Source organism: Indicator indicator, chromosome 14, assembly GCF_027791375.1.
Source record: "Indicator indicator isolate 239-I01 chromosome 14, UM_Iind_1.1, whole genome shotgun sequence".
NCBI classification, from domain to species: Eukaryota; Metazoa; Chordata; class Aves; order Piciformes; family Indicatoridae; genus Indicator; species Indicator indicator.
Genome location: NC_072023.1, coordinates 24,811,325 through 24,826,251, shown reverse-complemented (window position 1 = coordinate 24,826,251; position 14,927 = coordinate 24,811,325). Strand labels below are relative to the sequence as shown.

At 42.9% G+C, this 14,927-nt stretch overlaps 1 protein-coding gene across 1 annotated transcript in view; it reads right to left on the bottom strand.

The window, feature by feature from the left end:
- The window catches only part of WNK1 (WNK lysine deficient protein kinase 1), a 108,885-nt gene that overhangs the window by 29,937 nt on the left and 64,021 nt on the right, over positions 1-14,927 (bottom strand). The window contains exons 8-12 of the mRNA XM_054387132.1: positions 14,114-14,301; positions 13,647-13,655; positions 5,373-5,444; positions 4,115-4,264; positions 401-492 (exon numbers count right to left, since the gene is read on the bottom strand). Of these exons, the coding sequence (XP_054243107.1) occupies positions 401-492; positions 4,115-4,264; positions 5,373-5,444; positions 13,647-13,655; positions 14,114-14,301 (511 nt within the window). The remainder of the gene's footprint in view (positions 1-400; positions 493-4,114; positions 4,265-5,372; positions 5,445-13,646; positions 13,656-14,113; positions 14,302-14,927) is intronic.

Genomic DNA, 14,927 nt, shown 5'->3' with positions numbered 1-14,927 from the left:
TTTAATAGCAGCTATTTAGCTACACGTCTTGCAAGCTGTTGTACAAATACATCTTCTGAATATGTTTTCAAGCTATTTGGAGTTTGACCTCTATTTAAGTGCTGAAAGGACAGAAAAAAAATCCTTCCAATCCATTTGATGTGACAAAGAAAACTCATTAGGAGTTAGATCACTATAGAGAATCCTCTTTATTCCCTCCCTGCTGTAAATCAAAACTTACTCCACCTCTCATTAGCCTGTATTTCCTCTAGGAAGTCTATACCCTCACATCCTCATGAACACCCTCAATTTAAAAAAAAAAATCTCTGGAGGAAAAAAGTACACCTAAAGATCACCCAAGGAAGAATAATCTAACACATGAAGTTGGAATTTATTTTGATGAGAAGGAAACAACGCTTACCTGTCTACAGAGGAAGCCAGAGGAGTAGATTGAGCAGGCTGTGTTGCTGGAAGAGTCTCTGAAGGTGCAGTCTGTGAGACTCCCTGAGTACCCTATGGATAGAAACCTCTATCAAGAACCTCCCTAAAGAACACCATTCTTTTTCAAGTAGCCCACTAGTCTTCAATGTTTCCTCCCAAATTAGTTGTCAAGCTAAAAGCACTACCATTTGAGACTTCCAACAGCTCTACTTTACAAATGCTTCTCAAGAAAACTGGAGTGAAGCAAATCGTTGTGTGGGGAGAGGTGAGGAGAGAGAAATCAGCCATCCTTTTACTGCTAGGTGTCACTACGTTTGCCATGCAGCCACAGTCTTACAAACAGAATGTGCAAAAGTCAAGCCAATGCAGAACACAAAGACAAATCACATTCTCCCCAGCAAAAATTAACACTCAGGGAAGAAGACTAATGAGAGATTCTCAAAGGCTATCAGCTGAAGTTTGTCTTTGATATGGCAAAAACGTTCTACAGTACTGGCAAGAAGTGAAGTGTTAACAGGTTTTTGCCTGCAGGATGCACACTCACTTCCCAACAGAACAGCCAGTGGCAACAAGGTCCCCACATTGGCCTGACATTCTGTGTAACAAAAAGGTAATTTCAAATATTAATTTCCAATTGCAGACAAACACGAGAGGGATGAGTTCCCCACACATACACTAAGGCAGAATTCAAACATCCTGAATGCGCTGTTATGTTGCATTCAACATATTTACCTCCAAAACAGCCTGCTGTGAGGAGGCAGATGAGGCCTGTTGAGCTAAACTCACTGTAGGCTGGGGCACTTGAACCTGTCCTGCTAGGCTGCCCATGGAAACTAAAACATTCTGCTCCGCATAGGGCTGAGAGACAGGAGCAAGATAGCCTGGCTGAGCCACTGCATCTGTGGGCAAGGGAGGGGACAGGACGGCAGAAGGAATGCTAGCAGAAGCCACAGCAGAGGAAGGTGCAGCATTTGAGTCCCCTGGGTACTGAGGTGGAAGCCGAGATTGGAAGCCCTGGAACAGAAATGAGGGAGTCAAGTTAGTCAATGTCAGAGCTAATTATGAAATTAGGGGGGGTTTAATTAGATTTAAAAAAAAAAAAAAAAAAAAAAATCAGTTCCAGAGGCACTTTCCAACCTTTTGTACTTGTTAAAGCACTCCCAAGTCTTCCCAGCAAAGGCAGAACAAAGTGCTCACATAACCAAAGCTCAGCTTGAACAAGAAAATTTCCACTCAAAGTTCCAAGTCTTAAGAAAAATGACCTTCATCTCCCACTCTCAGGACTGCCTATTTGGCTTAATGTTTTAAGTCCTGAGACTTGAGATAAGGTTGAAGTACTTTCAGGCTGAACAGTTACTGCTCAGAAGACATTACACAACTGCTGATGATTGAGACTAGCAGCAAAAATGCTCCTGTGTTCCTCCTGTCCTCTCAAGATGAGCTGAGTCCATTACTGTGGAACATTCCTCACACAGCTTCTGTTCTACAGCACTCCTCACAATCCCAGTGCAGGTATGTCTACCTGTATACAATTTTTGTTCCTGAAGAAGAACTGTATGCCAAGTTTCTATTTTTGTCACTGTTCAGATTGTACAATCACTGTAAAAACGGCAAAGCAGCTGAAGCAGTCTGTGCCCACTAGCCTAGCATTTCACGACTAGCATCAGGTATTATGTCACAGTCAAGATCCATGTTGTATGACTTCAGAAAAACCTATGTTCCCCCTGCCTCTTCACAAACTGGGAATGAAACTTACTGCCACTAATTCCCTTTCCAACATATCTTCCAGTTCTTGAACTACAATTTCCTTTATTCTTCCCTGCTGCCAAGCCAAGCTGAAGATCTTAGCTATATAGTTGTCTTCTTTCACACAGTGGTTGAACAAAGTCCTGTGCTATGATTCTGTCATTTTAGACAAATCCCTTCGCCAAACAAGAAAAGCTCAAATCACCAGGGCTCTCCAAGAACTGTTCTTTTCCCCCTCTCCTTAAAAAGGTCCTTTACTACACAACAGAATTCATCTTGGTGGCCTAATGTCTCTCTTATGAGAAAATGGGTTGTCCAGGGCACACAGTTCAGAATTGGAAAGTTAAAGGAACAGGCAAAAATGCGGGGAAGAGCTCTGCTGGCTTGCAACAATACCTGGTAAACAGCATCTCCAGCAGGAAGTGAAGTTTCAGCAGCTTGTCCAATGCTGACTGGCAATCCCACGGACTGGACAGCTGGCTGCAGGAGCTGTGGGAGAACCTGGCTGGGCAACTGAGCTACAGGCTGCAACAACGTGGGAAGCTGGCTAGGGCCAACAGTTGATCCTACAGGGACAGCGGTGGCTGCTGCAGATGTTGCCAGTGTGAGCAATGGCTGACTGATGCCAGCTGCCATTGAAATGGGCAGTGACTGGAAACCTGGCTGAGCCACCGACACATGAGGAGCTGCTACGGGCAACTGAGAGACTGAGAACTGGGGAACCATGGAAGTTGGCAAGGGCTGTCCCATGGGTAGAAAATGAGAGCCAACAGGGACTGATGGGGCAACTGAAGGCTGAGGGAGAGAAGGTGCTGCAACAGGTAATTGAGGCTCGCCTTGGATGATCGACACTGGTTGGGAAACAGGAAGCTGGGGAGGTAAAGAAAATAGAGATAGATTTTTCTTTTTAAAGCAGGGCTGCAGAAAGCAAAGCTTTTACACATTAGTCAAAGAAAGAATTATTCAAGTTACAGCACTGTGAAAGTCGGCAAGGAGCACAGCTGGCATAGTGGCTGGGAAGTTGGCTGGAGTTCCACTTTGCAACACTTCCCTTGAAGAACTCAACAAGCTTTTGAAACAGACACCCACAGAGGGTGGAAGAGCCATGTTCAAATGCCCTGAAGCACTAACTTGTGCATAAACAGAATCAAAACCCCCTCAATTCTGTCTCCAGAACCAAGCTTGCTTTCTTACAGAAAAGAAGTACAAATCTTTCAACAAATCTGGCAGCTCTGAGCATGGGGACTAAAGCCACAGGGAACGCAAAGCCACTGTACCACCACTTGGAGAGCAGTAGGGGACATGTCAATTAAAGCCAGCGAACAATGCAACTGGAAAGGCAGTTTAGATGAATAAGCAACAAAAAACAAATTTCAAAATAAAAATTAAAAAAAAAAAAAATCAATCAAGGCTCACATGTTCAAGATAGGGATATGAGCCCAAAATGAAGTAACAATCAGTAACAGAAGCTTCTTTCATCCGGGAGTAAAGGAGAAAAACTGAATAAGAAAGATGAGAGTGGAAAAGGCAGTTCTTGTTTAGGCAGTGAACTGTAAGTGAAGGTTTTACAGATGTGATGGTGCAGAAGATAGCCATTGTGTGGGAAGCACAGGAATGACAAGTTCTGGAAATCCATTCATAACATACCATTCAGCAATAGGCCTCATCACATTTTTGATAGTTTAAAGATCTTTGTGCATGGAAGTGCTCTCTCCCTCAAATTATTCACAACTGCCATGTGTGAAAGAAAGGGTTGCCAACATCTCCCAACAAAAGTGACAGCTGCAGTGCACTAAGAACAGTGTTGTGTGGATGAATGTTTTTTGAACCATTAAAAAAAGATGACTTTTAAAAGTGAAAGGAGCAGCATGTTGAATTTGCCAGCTGTGAAGAAGGAAAAAGTGAAAATAGAATAAAACCATCCTCTGCTAGAAAGATTTTTGTTTACCTGTGTCCCAGCTGCTGCCTGAGGCATTGGCATAATCTGTGAAGATGGAGTTTGGGATACAGTTTGTGTGGAAGTGGCACCAGCAGAAACAGATGGCTGCTGCAGCTGGTATTGTCCAGGCTGTTGGGACGAGGCTGGCTGCTGTGCATTCTGTAGTATGAACAAGAGGCAAAACCTGATTTTACTCCCAACAGAAGTTTAAGTGCATCCTGTTCTACTTTTTCATTTCTTATTATGACATTGGTGGGTTTTCCGACTATGCTGTATCAATTAAACTTTAATAATTACTTATTTGCATTACTAACAACTCCATTATCAGCACCAAATCTTGGAGCAGGATTATTTCACCTATGAAATGAGTGAAGATTCCACATGAATGATGATTCAGTTCTACAAAGGAAGAGGCAGTTAAGAGGACATTGCAGTGTTGTGGGTTAAGAGTTAACAGGTAGACCCTAAGGTGGAACCTGACCCTGGGGGAGTCATCCAACACCCGTAGGGAATTACCAGATTATCCCCTCCCCTTTCCTTCCTAGCCTCTATTTAAGGGGCAGGAAGGAGCCAGGCCAGCTCCCTTTCCCCTTCCTGCCTGGTGGGGACTTGGTGTTGCCCAGAGCTGCTGCCACATGGTTGTGGCTGTCCCCATGTGTTGAAGCCTAGCTCTGGGAATCCATTGCCATCCGACCTTGGGTTTTGTATCTATCTGTACATATCCCCTTCCTAGATTTCTCTGTACATCCTTTTTCCCTTAACACCTTTCATTTTTTTGTTAAAATTACTTTCTTAACTTCCAATTCTGCACAAGTCCTTTCGTTTACCCCTACTTCCCCTGCCTATCTTTTCCCTGAGTGGGGAGAGGGGTGTAATCTAAATTCTGTCCCAGGAGTTTCTGCCCTGAAAACTTAAACAGTAACACACAGAAGGTAGTATTTCCAGTTAAAAGAAATGGTGGGAATGCAATCTGCCCTTCTAAACAGTCTAACTTGCAAATCCCGACATGTCTCCCCTTGAATGGGAGCACCACTGCAAACTCAGGTGAGGTTGGGGAAGACAGCCATAGGAAAACAAGCATTAACATGACCCTAAAAACAAACTTCAAGAAGTCAATGAAGTTAATCTCACAGCATGTTCGACTGAGTAGCAACCAGATGATTCCTTTGCTTTGTCTACAACTATGGGCTGAAGGGAGGACAGAGGTAGTCTGCTCTTAGATAGTCAAAAACCTGTACAACTCTGGCTTTAGGAATTTTGATCTTACCTGCTGAGTGTGCTGGGCAGCCTGGGATGGTACCGATGCACTGCTCGAGGCTGGCTGGCCTTGCACCTGTGTCTGGAGCAGAAAAAGATAGAGAATCAGCTTCAAATCCCTATGGGTTCAGCAGCAGGCAGACAGCATTTCTGTGTAGAATGACCTGGTTGGAATAGGCTCCTAGCTGTTCTTTTGAACAAGCCACCCAAATTTGGTGGCCAAATTCCACTATGGCAACCAGAACAATCTGGAGCTTCATTTTACATCTTCCAAACTAAGCAATACGTTAGGTCTTTGCAACCCACATGCCCCTTCACGTGGGACAGACCTGCCTACCAGCTGCTTCCACTCAGGAGGCTTTAAGAGCAGGGTGCCTTGGAATGATAACTGCAAAGAGAGGCATTAAGTTTTACCTTTACAGGTGTTCTAAACATAGCTGGAGTGGGGGAATAGAAGGCTAGAAGGAAATAAAAATATTTAAAAAAAAAAAAAATATCAAAAGATACACAGAATTGTAGCTCAATACCAAAGTACTTGGTACACATACATGGCACGAGTTCCCTTTGAGAGGCACGGCAAAATACAAGCTTGAAATAACTTCCAGACTTAGAACTGATATTGAAAAATATAGAGATTCACCTTCTAGCCAAGACAGAATTTTTGAATAAGCAGCAAAAACCCCAAATATGAAATGCATAGAAATGAATGTGGGAGATGCAGAGGGAAATGCAATGGGTTTTCATTGTTATTTTTGTGACTGACATTTTTTGATTTGATCCCAGGATTTTCATTATTATTTTTGTGGCAATTACACTTCTTCATCAGCTCCTGGGAGTCAACTAAAGGCCTTCAGATGAGTTCCCTGAGCATGCACCACTTTGGTGAACTGCCTTTTTATGAAACATATCTTTTGCATATGTATCATATCAGAAATGTCTACTCAAATTTCTTAATGCTGTGATAGTTCAGCTTGCAGGAGCTTATTAGGAACAAGTTTATTAAAGTCACATGCTTTAATTGTAGAAACCTTACGGAAAGTAGACTACAAATAAAAAGACTTTTTTTTTTCTTTATTGTTTTAGAAGCTTGTGGCTCTTATTGAGTAGGATCTAACTGTGTGCTGTCTCCCACTGCTCGAACATCTGCTCTCATTGACTCAGTTTATGCTTTGAATACTAATCTTTTAAAAGAAGTAGGTAAAAGATCCCACAACTTTTATTCTGTAAAATGAATGGGACCCCTCCCTCATTGTGTTTTCCAGATATACTTTACAGCTGGAATTCACTTCCTGAACTCACAGCACAGAAATCCTCCTACAGTACAGAAATTACTGCCTGTTAGACTAATGATTAAAGCTGTTTCAGCTTTAATAAAATACCTCTATCCCACACAGAAAGCCTTAAATACTTAGGTTTTGATCTTACTACAGAAAGAGAAAATATTCTCCTCCGGTTCCTTCACACAAATCCTGAAGTCACTAGTTCTTCAATAACTAAAGTGTCAGAGAGCCCCTAACTCCAGGAACAGAAGTAGGAAAGATCTCTACTTCAGGAAATCCTCTCTTCACACCAAGTTGCCTAATGAGCCGTTTCAGACAAGCGCAGACAATGTATGTACATAAACACCTCACAGACAGCCTGTACAAATGGCTCACTGACCATTGCAAATGCAGTACCACAGATGCTGATAAACCAGGTACCTCCAAACAAAGCTTCAGGCCTTAAGTTTTGCTTTCTATAGGCACACCATATTCTAGGCTTACAAAGAAGCAATATCTGTTAGCAACGTTCGCATCACCAATTTACTACTCAGCTTGTTCAGTTTCTCATTCCCATTTCCAAATGCATGTACATAACATAGCCCCTTCCATTCCTCTCTTCCCACTTTCTCCCCCCAGGCCTAGCAAAAGCTACTTCATTTTTGGACAGTCAAATTAACCTTGTTGCTGTCTAATGAAACATTACTTACACTGCAGTTCAGCTTCAGATAACACATCCTCATTAATTGGCTAAGGAGCAGCAACAAATACAAAGGAATACAAAGCAAGTTTCACTATCACTGCTGATTCAAACTGTGGCCACCACATTTCATGAAATCCCTTGTTTAAAAGCCAGTTTGGTACTCTGTTTCTTCCCAAAAGAACTAGTCCCAGGATGAACCCTAACTAGTAGTTGCCCATAACACAAAAGCCCTACCAATAATTCAGCCAAATCTGAACACAAACCAAGTGGCTGCTGCTGCCTTATTATTTCATCACAACCTGGTAAGGTAGAGTTCCTAGCATACCACTGACTTGACGGAAAAACACACCCGTGCATGCTAACACTTAGAACTACACAGAGCAAGTCTAAGACCAGGGCTCCCCTTTAAGTGCAAGATATGACTTGTAAAAAGCAGAGAAATTCTGGAAGGGTTTGCTCCTGTAACCTGAGGATAGAGTGCAGGTGTTCCTGATGAAAGCGAGGTGGACAAGGCCTGCTGAGTCGAGGCTCCCTGGGGGAAGCAGATGAAGAGCTGCGACTCTTGCAATACCGTCTGAGGCAGCTGAACAATGGGCAATGAGAAGTCTGAACAAAAAGCAGATGAGCCCCCTGTAGGGGGAGGAGACTGGAAATCGCCCGTCTCAGAGGAAGTCAGCTGTGAGGAATCACTGGAGTATTCTGGGCTTCCTTCCAGCCAGCTCCGCCTGGCAGAGCCCCGACTGGGACCTGCTAACTCAGGACCAAGAGAGTTACACAGCTCCTCTGTCACAGGCTGAAGCCGACCATGCGACCCTGTGCCTTGAGCGGACTCCTCTTGACTGGTCTCCATAGAGCCCCGGTGACTTCTGTAGACCCGCTGGGGTAAGACTGCCCCTTCTGCTGGAGCAGAAGTTGGTGTGTGCACATGGAACTCAAAGACACAGCTTGCTCTGCTATCACCGCTGTGAGAGAGCACAGCTGGGGCAGAGTGAGGAACAAATACCTGGTGGAACGTCATCTGAGCAGGGTCTGCACTCAGAGGAGCTGAAACACTGGATAATGGAGAAAGGGGACCCATCCCAGAATCCAGCCTCAGGTTCTGAACATGTCTTGCCAGGTATGTTTGCCCCAACTGAAAGTCGAACACAGAGCTGTGTGGAGGACCACCTTGCCCAAGGTTTGACTCAGAGACCTGCTTCAATTGTTGTTCAGTCACATGAGAGTTATAAGCTACTTGATCACACTGCTCCGATACCTGTGATGGGTAGTGCATGCCCACCAAATACACAGCTTCTGGATGCATTCTGTAGTGAGCATCCTCTGAAGGTGTTGGTCCAGATCTATAGTCACTGTGGACAGGAGCTGGCTCAAACACAGGATTAACTTGCACTTGCAGAGGCTCTCCAGCGACTCTCTGGGCTGCTGTGCCCAGCATAACAAATGCCTCTGGTGTCCAATTGGTGTGACTACCACCAGGTGGAACTAAACTCTGGCCAGTCTTCAGCAATGGCTGGAAGTGGCAAGTTTGGGCTTCCAAAAATGAAGTGCTCTTGCGGCGCTGAGCGACTGCCACCTTCGGCGGGCAGACAGGTGGTGGGGAGAAAGACACCGGCCGCTCATGGACGGTTGGGAAAAATATCTGAGAGTCTGGGAACGTTGGTGTTCCCCCACGTGGGTGCTGAGGCTGTATCGACATGAACAAGACAGGTAATTCATACATTAAAAGTGAAAGCACATCAACATGCATAGTTCACTAGGCAGTTCTGTGAAATAACTTTATAGAATGACTATTCAACTCATGGTCAAAAACATACAGTACTCAGGAAATTTAGGTGAGTTGTAAACAGCCATTAAATACATCCATGGCAGGCATAGCTACGAATGGAAACATTTGCTTGGGTTAGAGCTGCTTTTCCAGTCCAATTCCAACAATTCACAAAAAGAAACAAGTTTTGCTCCTGGCAATGGAATGAGATTTACGGTCGCAGGCCGTCCATTGTAAGTGCTTGAAATCCAACCAAACCTGAGCTTACTGCCATATGGGTAACATGAAAATTCAGACTCTGATAGCAACAACAACGCAGAGCCTTTAGTTTGTACATGGAAAGTAAAATTACATTAAATCTTAATACCATCCGACACAGCAGGCAGTGCTCATATCCTGTGTGCCGTCTAGAGAACTGAAGTGAAACCTTTTCTGAGACAAAACTGAGACATTCCAGCCTATGGCTGGAAAAAAAAAAATATGACAACACTGCAGAGCCTCTCGATTCTGCCACAGCTGATCATCTCTTTTGATCCGTTAATCAAAGGCAAGGGTTAGGTTTGTTTCAGAGTGGTAGTTTCTATGAGAAAAGGTGTGATCAAACATTCACAGTTTAGTACTAGAGTCCTCAGGCAGTTCTACTCTCTTCGATGTGCTATTTCAGATGAGGCTCACCTTATTTTGGTAGGGAAAATTTCCCTGAAGAGTTCTATAAAAGCATACCAAACAATTTAGTATTTTTTTCATCTCTGCCTGCCTACACTGAGACACACAATGTATTGTCTACCATAAAGGAAAATAAAATTGCAAGAGTCAGTAGCAAATGCTCTATGTTTAAGACAGATGGCATTCAAAACTTTTTCTATTGTTTGTTTTGTTTGTTTTTTCCCAGCCCCTTTTTTTCCTCTGGAAAAGCAGCAGCAAATTTCCATATTGGTCAATACTAGCAAGGTCCTACAAGATGAATAACTCTTCCTATATTCTGAAAATTGATTCCACTTCATTTTACAGACAAATGTTGAAGTTTATCTTGTGCAGAGCAAAGCCCAAAACCGAGAAGAGATTACCTCATGCCTTGCAACTATCTTGCATCAGACATTTTGAGAAACATGAAACTATGGCTTCTTCCCAAAAAGAAGCATCCAATGTGGCATTTCCCATGAAAACTTAATAGACAGATCTTCAGAAACATTCATACTCTGAATTTATGGTATCGCTAGCACAGCTAGCCAAGGCTTTTAGAGTCATCTACAACAAACAAGCTTTAAAAGCTCGTTGTTTTGTGCAGGGCTTATTAAGCATTCAATGCTTGCTTATAAGTTGGACAAATAAAAAGATTCAAGGGGATAAGTAGTAGTCATCCCTTTGCCTTCTGGGTTACAGTTGGGTAATTTAATGCACACTGTCCTAAAATATGTAAGAAGAAATGGTTGGCCACTGTTTGATGTTTAAGTGGACTGCTTCCCAGAAAAAAATATAATTTAAAAATCAACATTCTAGCAGCACAAAGAATCAACTCTTCCATTTCTCTTTTAAAAAATGCCCAAGGCCTAGGATGTATTTAATGATAACTTATCTTACTATGCCAGGAGGCAAATGGTAACACATACAGGACTGACAGAGAGGGAGGGCAGGCTGGAGCGTCGGTGCTTGCGTGGAGAGGCAGTGTGCATGGGCAGGACACTTTCCAGGGCTTTAGAAAGCTTTTCTGCAAAGGTTTCTTCAGGGACAGTCCGAAGGTAGAAAGGAGAAAGAGGTGCAGACAGCGCTGGTGGTGGGGTGCAAGGAGCACTGAGAGGGATGCAGGACACAGAGGGAAGAGCAGGAAGGTGGGGGACACAAACTGACATGCTACGACCACGTTGAGGCTAAAGGAGGAAAACAAAAGATAAGAATTGAACACTTGGAAAAGAAAAAAGAAAAGAACAACAACCAAACTGGCAAAAACCTATAATGAGGTAGAAAAGAAATGCAGACACAATGAACGACCCTGACTAGTATGTGTGCAGGAAGATACAAGGATGCTGAATGAATGGCAACACACACTGGGAACAGGCTGTGTGCACCTCTGAGCACCCAAGTTGGCCTTAGGTTACTGAGCAGCGTGGGAAGCTCCCTCATACCCTTCTAAGAAGCATGTGGAAGGCAGAACAGATGGGAGAGAATTTTCTCTGGGGCCACTGATGCAGGCCACACTGTGCAGACCCACAGCATCTGGTAGTCTGACAAAAGGAAAAACCTAAATAGCTAATGACAGGCTTTCAAACATCCATCCTTAGCTTAGCCAGTGGATGTGAGCTTACACTTATCACCTGACCCAGACTCCCTGCTTGGGCACCTCCCTCCCTGGGCACCTCCCTGCCTGAATGGAGTGGAGTAACTCTGTGCAGCTGATTCTTTAGTAACTAAAACATTACCATAAAAATAAGCACATACTACAACCCAAGTACGGAAAAAAGTTAGTTTAATGTGTGGAAAAATTCAGTAAAATTAGTCTTAGACAAAGATTTTCCAGATGCAGGGCCAATAAAAGCATTAGGGTTTTTTAATCTTGTCACAACCCACAAGGCCACAGGTCAAAACCCAACAGAGCCAGAATTAGTTTTGGGGGTGGGTTTTGGTTTGTTTGTTGCTTTGTTGGGTTGGTTTGTTTCTTACTTGTTTTTTGGTGTGGTGTGTTTCATTATGGGCTTTCAGTGAAGGGAAAGATGATGTTTTAAAGGCAGTCTTTCAGCAGCAAGTTTTCCTTCACTAATGTTATGTCCCTCTTATGAATGTAATCCACAACTTCTTAACATAACTGAAATCAAATACAGACCTCCAGGGGAAAAAAAAAAAACTACAAGGGCTTCAGTGAAAATCTGATTCGAAGTGTTCTGATGTGAGAAATCTTTGCCAGACTGCTCAAAAATTTGAAAGAGAGGCAGAGGGGAATTCAAAGTGTTAAATAAATAGTTGAGTCAATCTTCATCTGTTCCAAGACAGGACTAGTTATGTGTCACTCCTGACTATCTAAACTGTTCAAAGATATCTCCAGTGATGGAGACTGTAATACTTAACTGTCCTTCTTTGTTAGGAAAAAAGAAAAATCCCTTCCCAAAATACAATTTCATGATGCAATTTAGGCTTATTATTTCCTACTCTGACAACGATGTTGTGATCTGATTTGCCTTCTCCTTTTTCACAGCAGCCTTTACAGCCTTCCATGCCCTCAAACTCATCTTTCATAGGCTCAGCTTCACTATTTCAGTCCTCCCTCACACACTATGCTTTCTATGTTTCTGGTGGAGTTTTTTTGTCACTGTCCTCTGAATTCTCTCTCAATTCCCCCTCAAATTCACCAAAGCAGGGAGTCCAGGATAGGCTTATCATTAGCCAAGAGGTGAAGAACTATTTCATGTAGCACGATGTTTGCATTTGTCACAACAGTATGATGTTTTTGACCATGTCCACCTTGTGGGTCAGGGAAATCCCTGACTTTTGGGTTGTTGTGTTATGGCTTTTGTGTTTGTTTGGGGGTTTTTGGGTTCTTGGTTGGGGGGGGGTGAGAATTGCTGCCTATGCAGTTGTTGTTCATCCTGTACTTGTGCAGCTGCTTATTCCTGTTTAAGCATGAACTTTGTCCTTGTTCTGTTTGAACTGCATTCTATTTCTTTTTACGGACACTTCTCCAGCTGTCAGTATAATTTTGACTTGTCATCTTGTCTTCCCGACAAATTGTTGGTAGTTCCTGGAGCGTTCTACTCCATCCTGTCAGCCTCCTGGTATTACTATCATCAGCAGAGAGCAGCAGCACCTTTTAGCAGTGAACTAATCAGCTTGACTATACCTCTACCATACGCTTGCTCTCCTATCCCCTCAGAAGATCTTTGTTTCTCAACATGGAAGCTATCCATCCAAAGAGAGTTAAATGGCTTCTGGTCCAGTAAATGCCCACACTTCAAAATATGGCTTACACAGAACAAGAGCTTCTTTAAAGGGATTAAAAACGCCTAGCAGTATCCCACGCTTCAGGTTAAGTGCCTTTGAAAAAGAGATGCTTTGCTTGTGAGTAAAACCAGCAAGCTTTCCAAAAAGCCAATGTCACCAACAGGTCTCTAAGAAAGCCTCCAACTGCAAGTACAAAGAAGGGAGGGCCCTGAGTCTACAGTGTCACATTATGTCCCATTATGTCCCTTACGTATTACTACATTATACTACAATGACTGCCTCAGCCTTAGATTTTTATTCGTGTAAAAAACAAGTGACAAGGGAACCACTGAAGACAATGTAACAGTAGCAGAAGTTCTACTCCAGAGTTAGAATAGATTTCTGCTTGCTCTCATACTCAGATCTAAACATACCAGGGAAAAAACATACCAAAATAAAAAGGGCAACACAAATGAACATAGTAGGAAGAGTATTTGTGCCCAGTGCAGACTTTCCAGGGAAAAGGATGCATGGCAACTGATGAGCAAATCAACACAAGCTAGAAATAAAATTGGGAACGAGGGTGTAGGGTCTTTTCAGTCTGGTGTTCTCGCATGCAGCATTCTATAATAGTTAAAAACATCTTACCTGCTGAATCTGAAATCAAAGCCTCACAGAAAACACACAGCAATTCCATGCTTAAGCAACAGCTCAAATTATTCTTTCTCCAAAACAAACAGCTTGATCCCTGGTAACTTCATATACCGTTTATACCATCACCTTCCCAAGGGAGGTTAAATGCTTGCTTTCATATGAAAGCCCTTCCCTGAGGATGTTATTTACATCCATTAATAAATAAATAAAGCCCTAACCCATCATTAACCTCTGCTTAAGTGCACTTAAGCTTTAAAGACATATGCCCTTGCACTTCCCCTCCCCTACCTAGATTCATTTACCTCGCAAACAGCCCCTTGACTACTCCCATGCAGAATGTGCATTACATGCAAATTCAAACATTCATGGATGACTGCCTGGCAGACCTTCCTCTGGCTTTCCAAGAGAAACACAACATCTAATCACTCCATGTTTTTGCAGTGCTGTATGTTGTGGCTTACCGCTGCAGGTGGCTGATAGCCTCCATGTTGCTGCAACTGCACTTGGCCGGCTGGAGCTGCGTATCCCTGCACCGTGGCCGTGGGGACAGACTGATCATGCTGAGAGCCATAGGAAACGGTCTGCTGACTGCTCACACATGATTCCGTATAAACAGAGGACCCTTGCCCACTGTCAATTGTCCCATCAGCTGCAGAAGTTAAAGAGAAAAAGCCTCATTTCCAGAACTGCAGTCAGGATTCACAACTTGAAAGATATTATAATCAAAGATGAGATTGGTGTTTATGCCATTTCACATGGAACTCAGCAGCATTTTACCCCCTGTAATATACAAGCTGGTTAAGTTTTCTTTTATTTTTCCTTCCTCAATACATTAATTCCTTACCAGTATGCCTTCCCAGACCTCTGAAAATAAATCAGTAACCTCAGGAGGTTTGAGAGGATACTTGATAGTAAAATCATGCTTCCTATGAAAGTCTAGACTAGAAATAGAAACTTAAATTCCACATTGTTGTGAATGATCTTCCAGAGCTTTTCCATTACTTAATTCTACACAGATGTACAAAACAGGTCTGCAGTGCCAGCTGGCAGATGTACCCAATGTAGACATAGCAGAGAATGTAAAATCCCTGTTACTTAAGGAGCAGACAGTAATTTGCTTTTTAAACTTCAACATTCTAATATGAAAGTTCTCATCTACCATCCTTACTCAAACATTTGTTCAGATGTTGGGGAACCAGAAGGGGAAAAGTTGGGAGTGTTAAATCATCTTCTCATGGATAGTGCGAAAAATAGAAAATGAAACCTTTTTTCAGA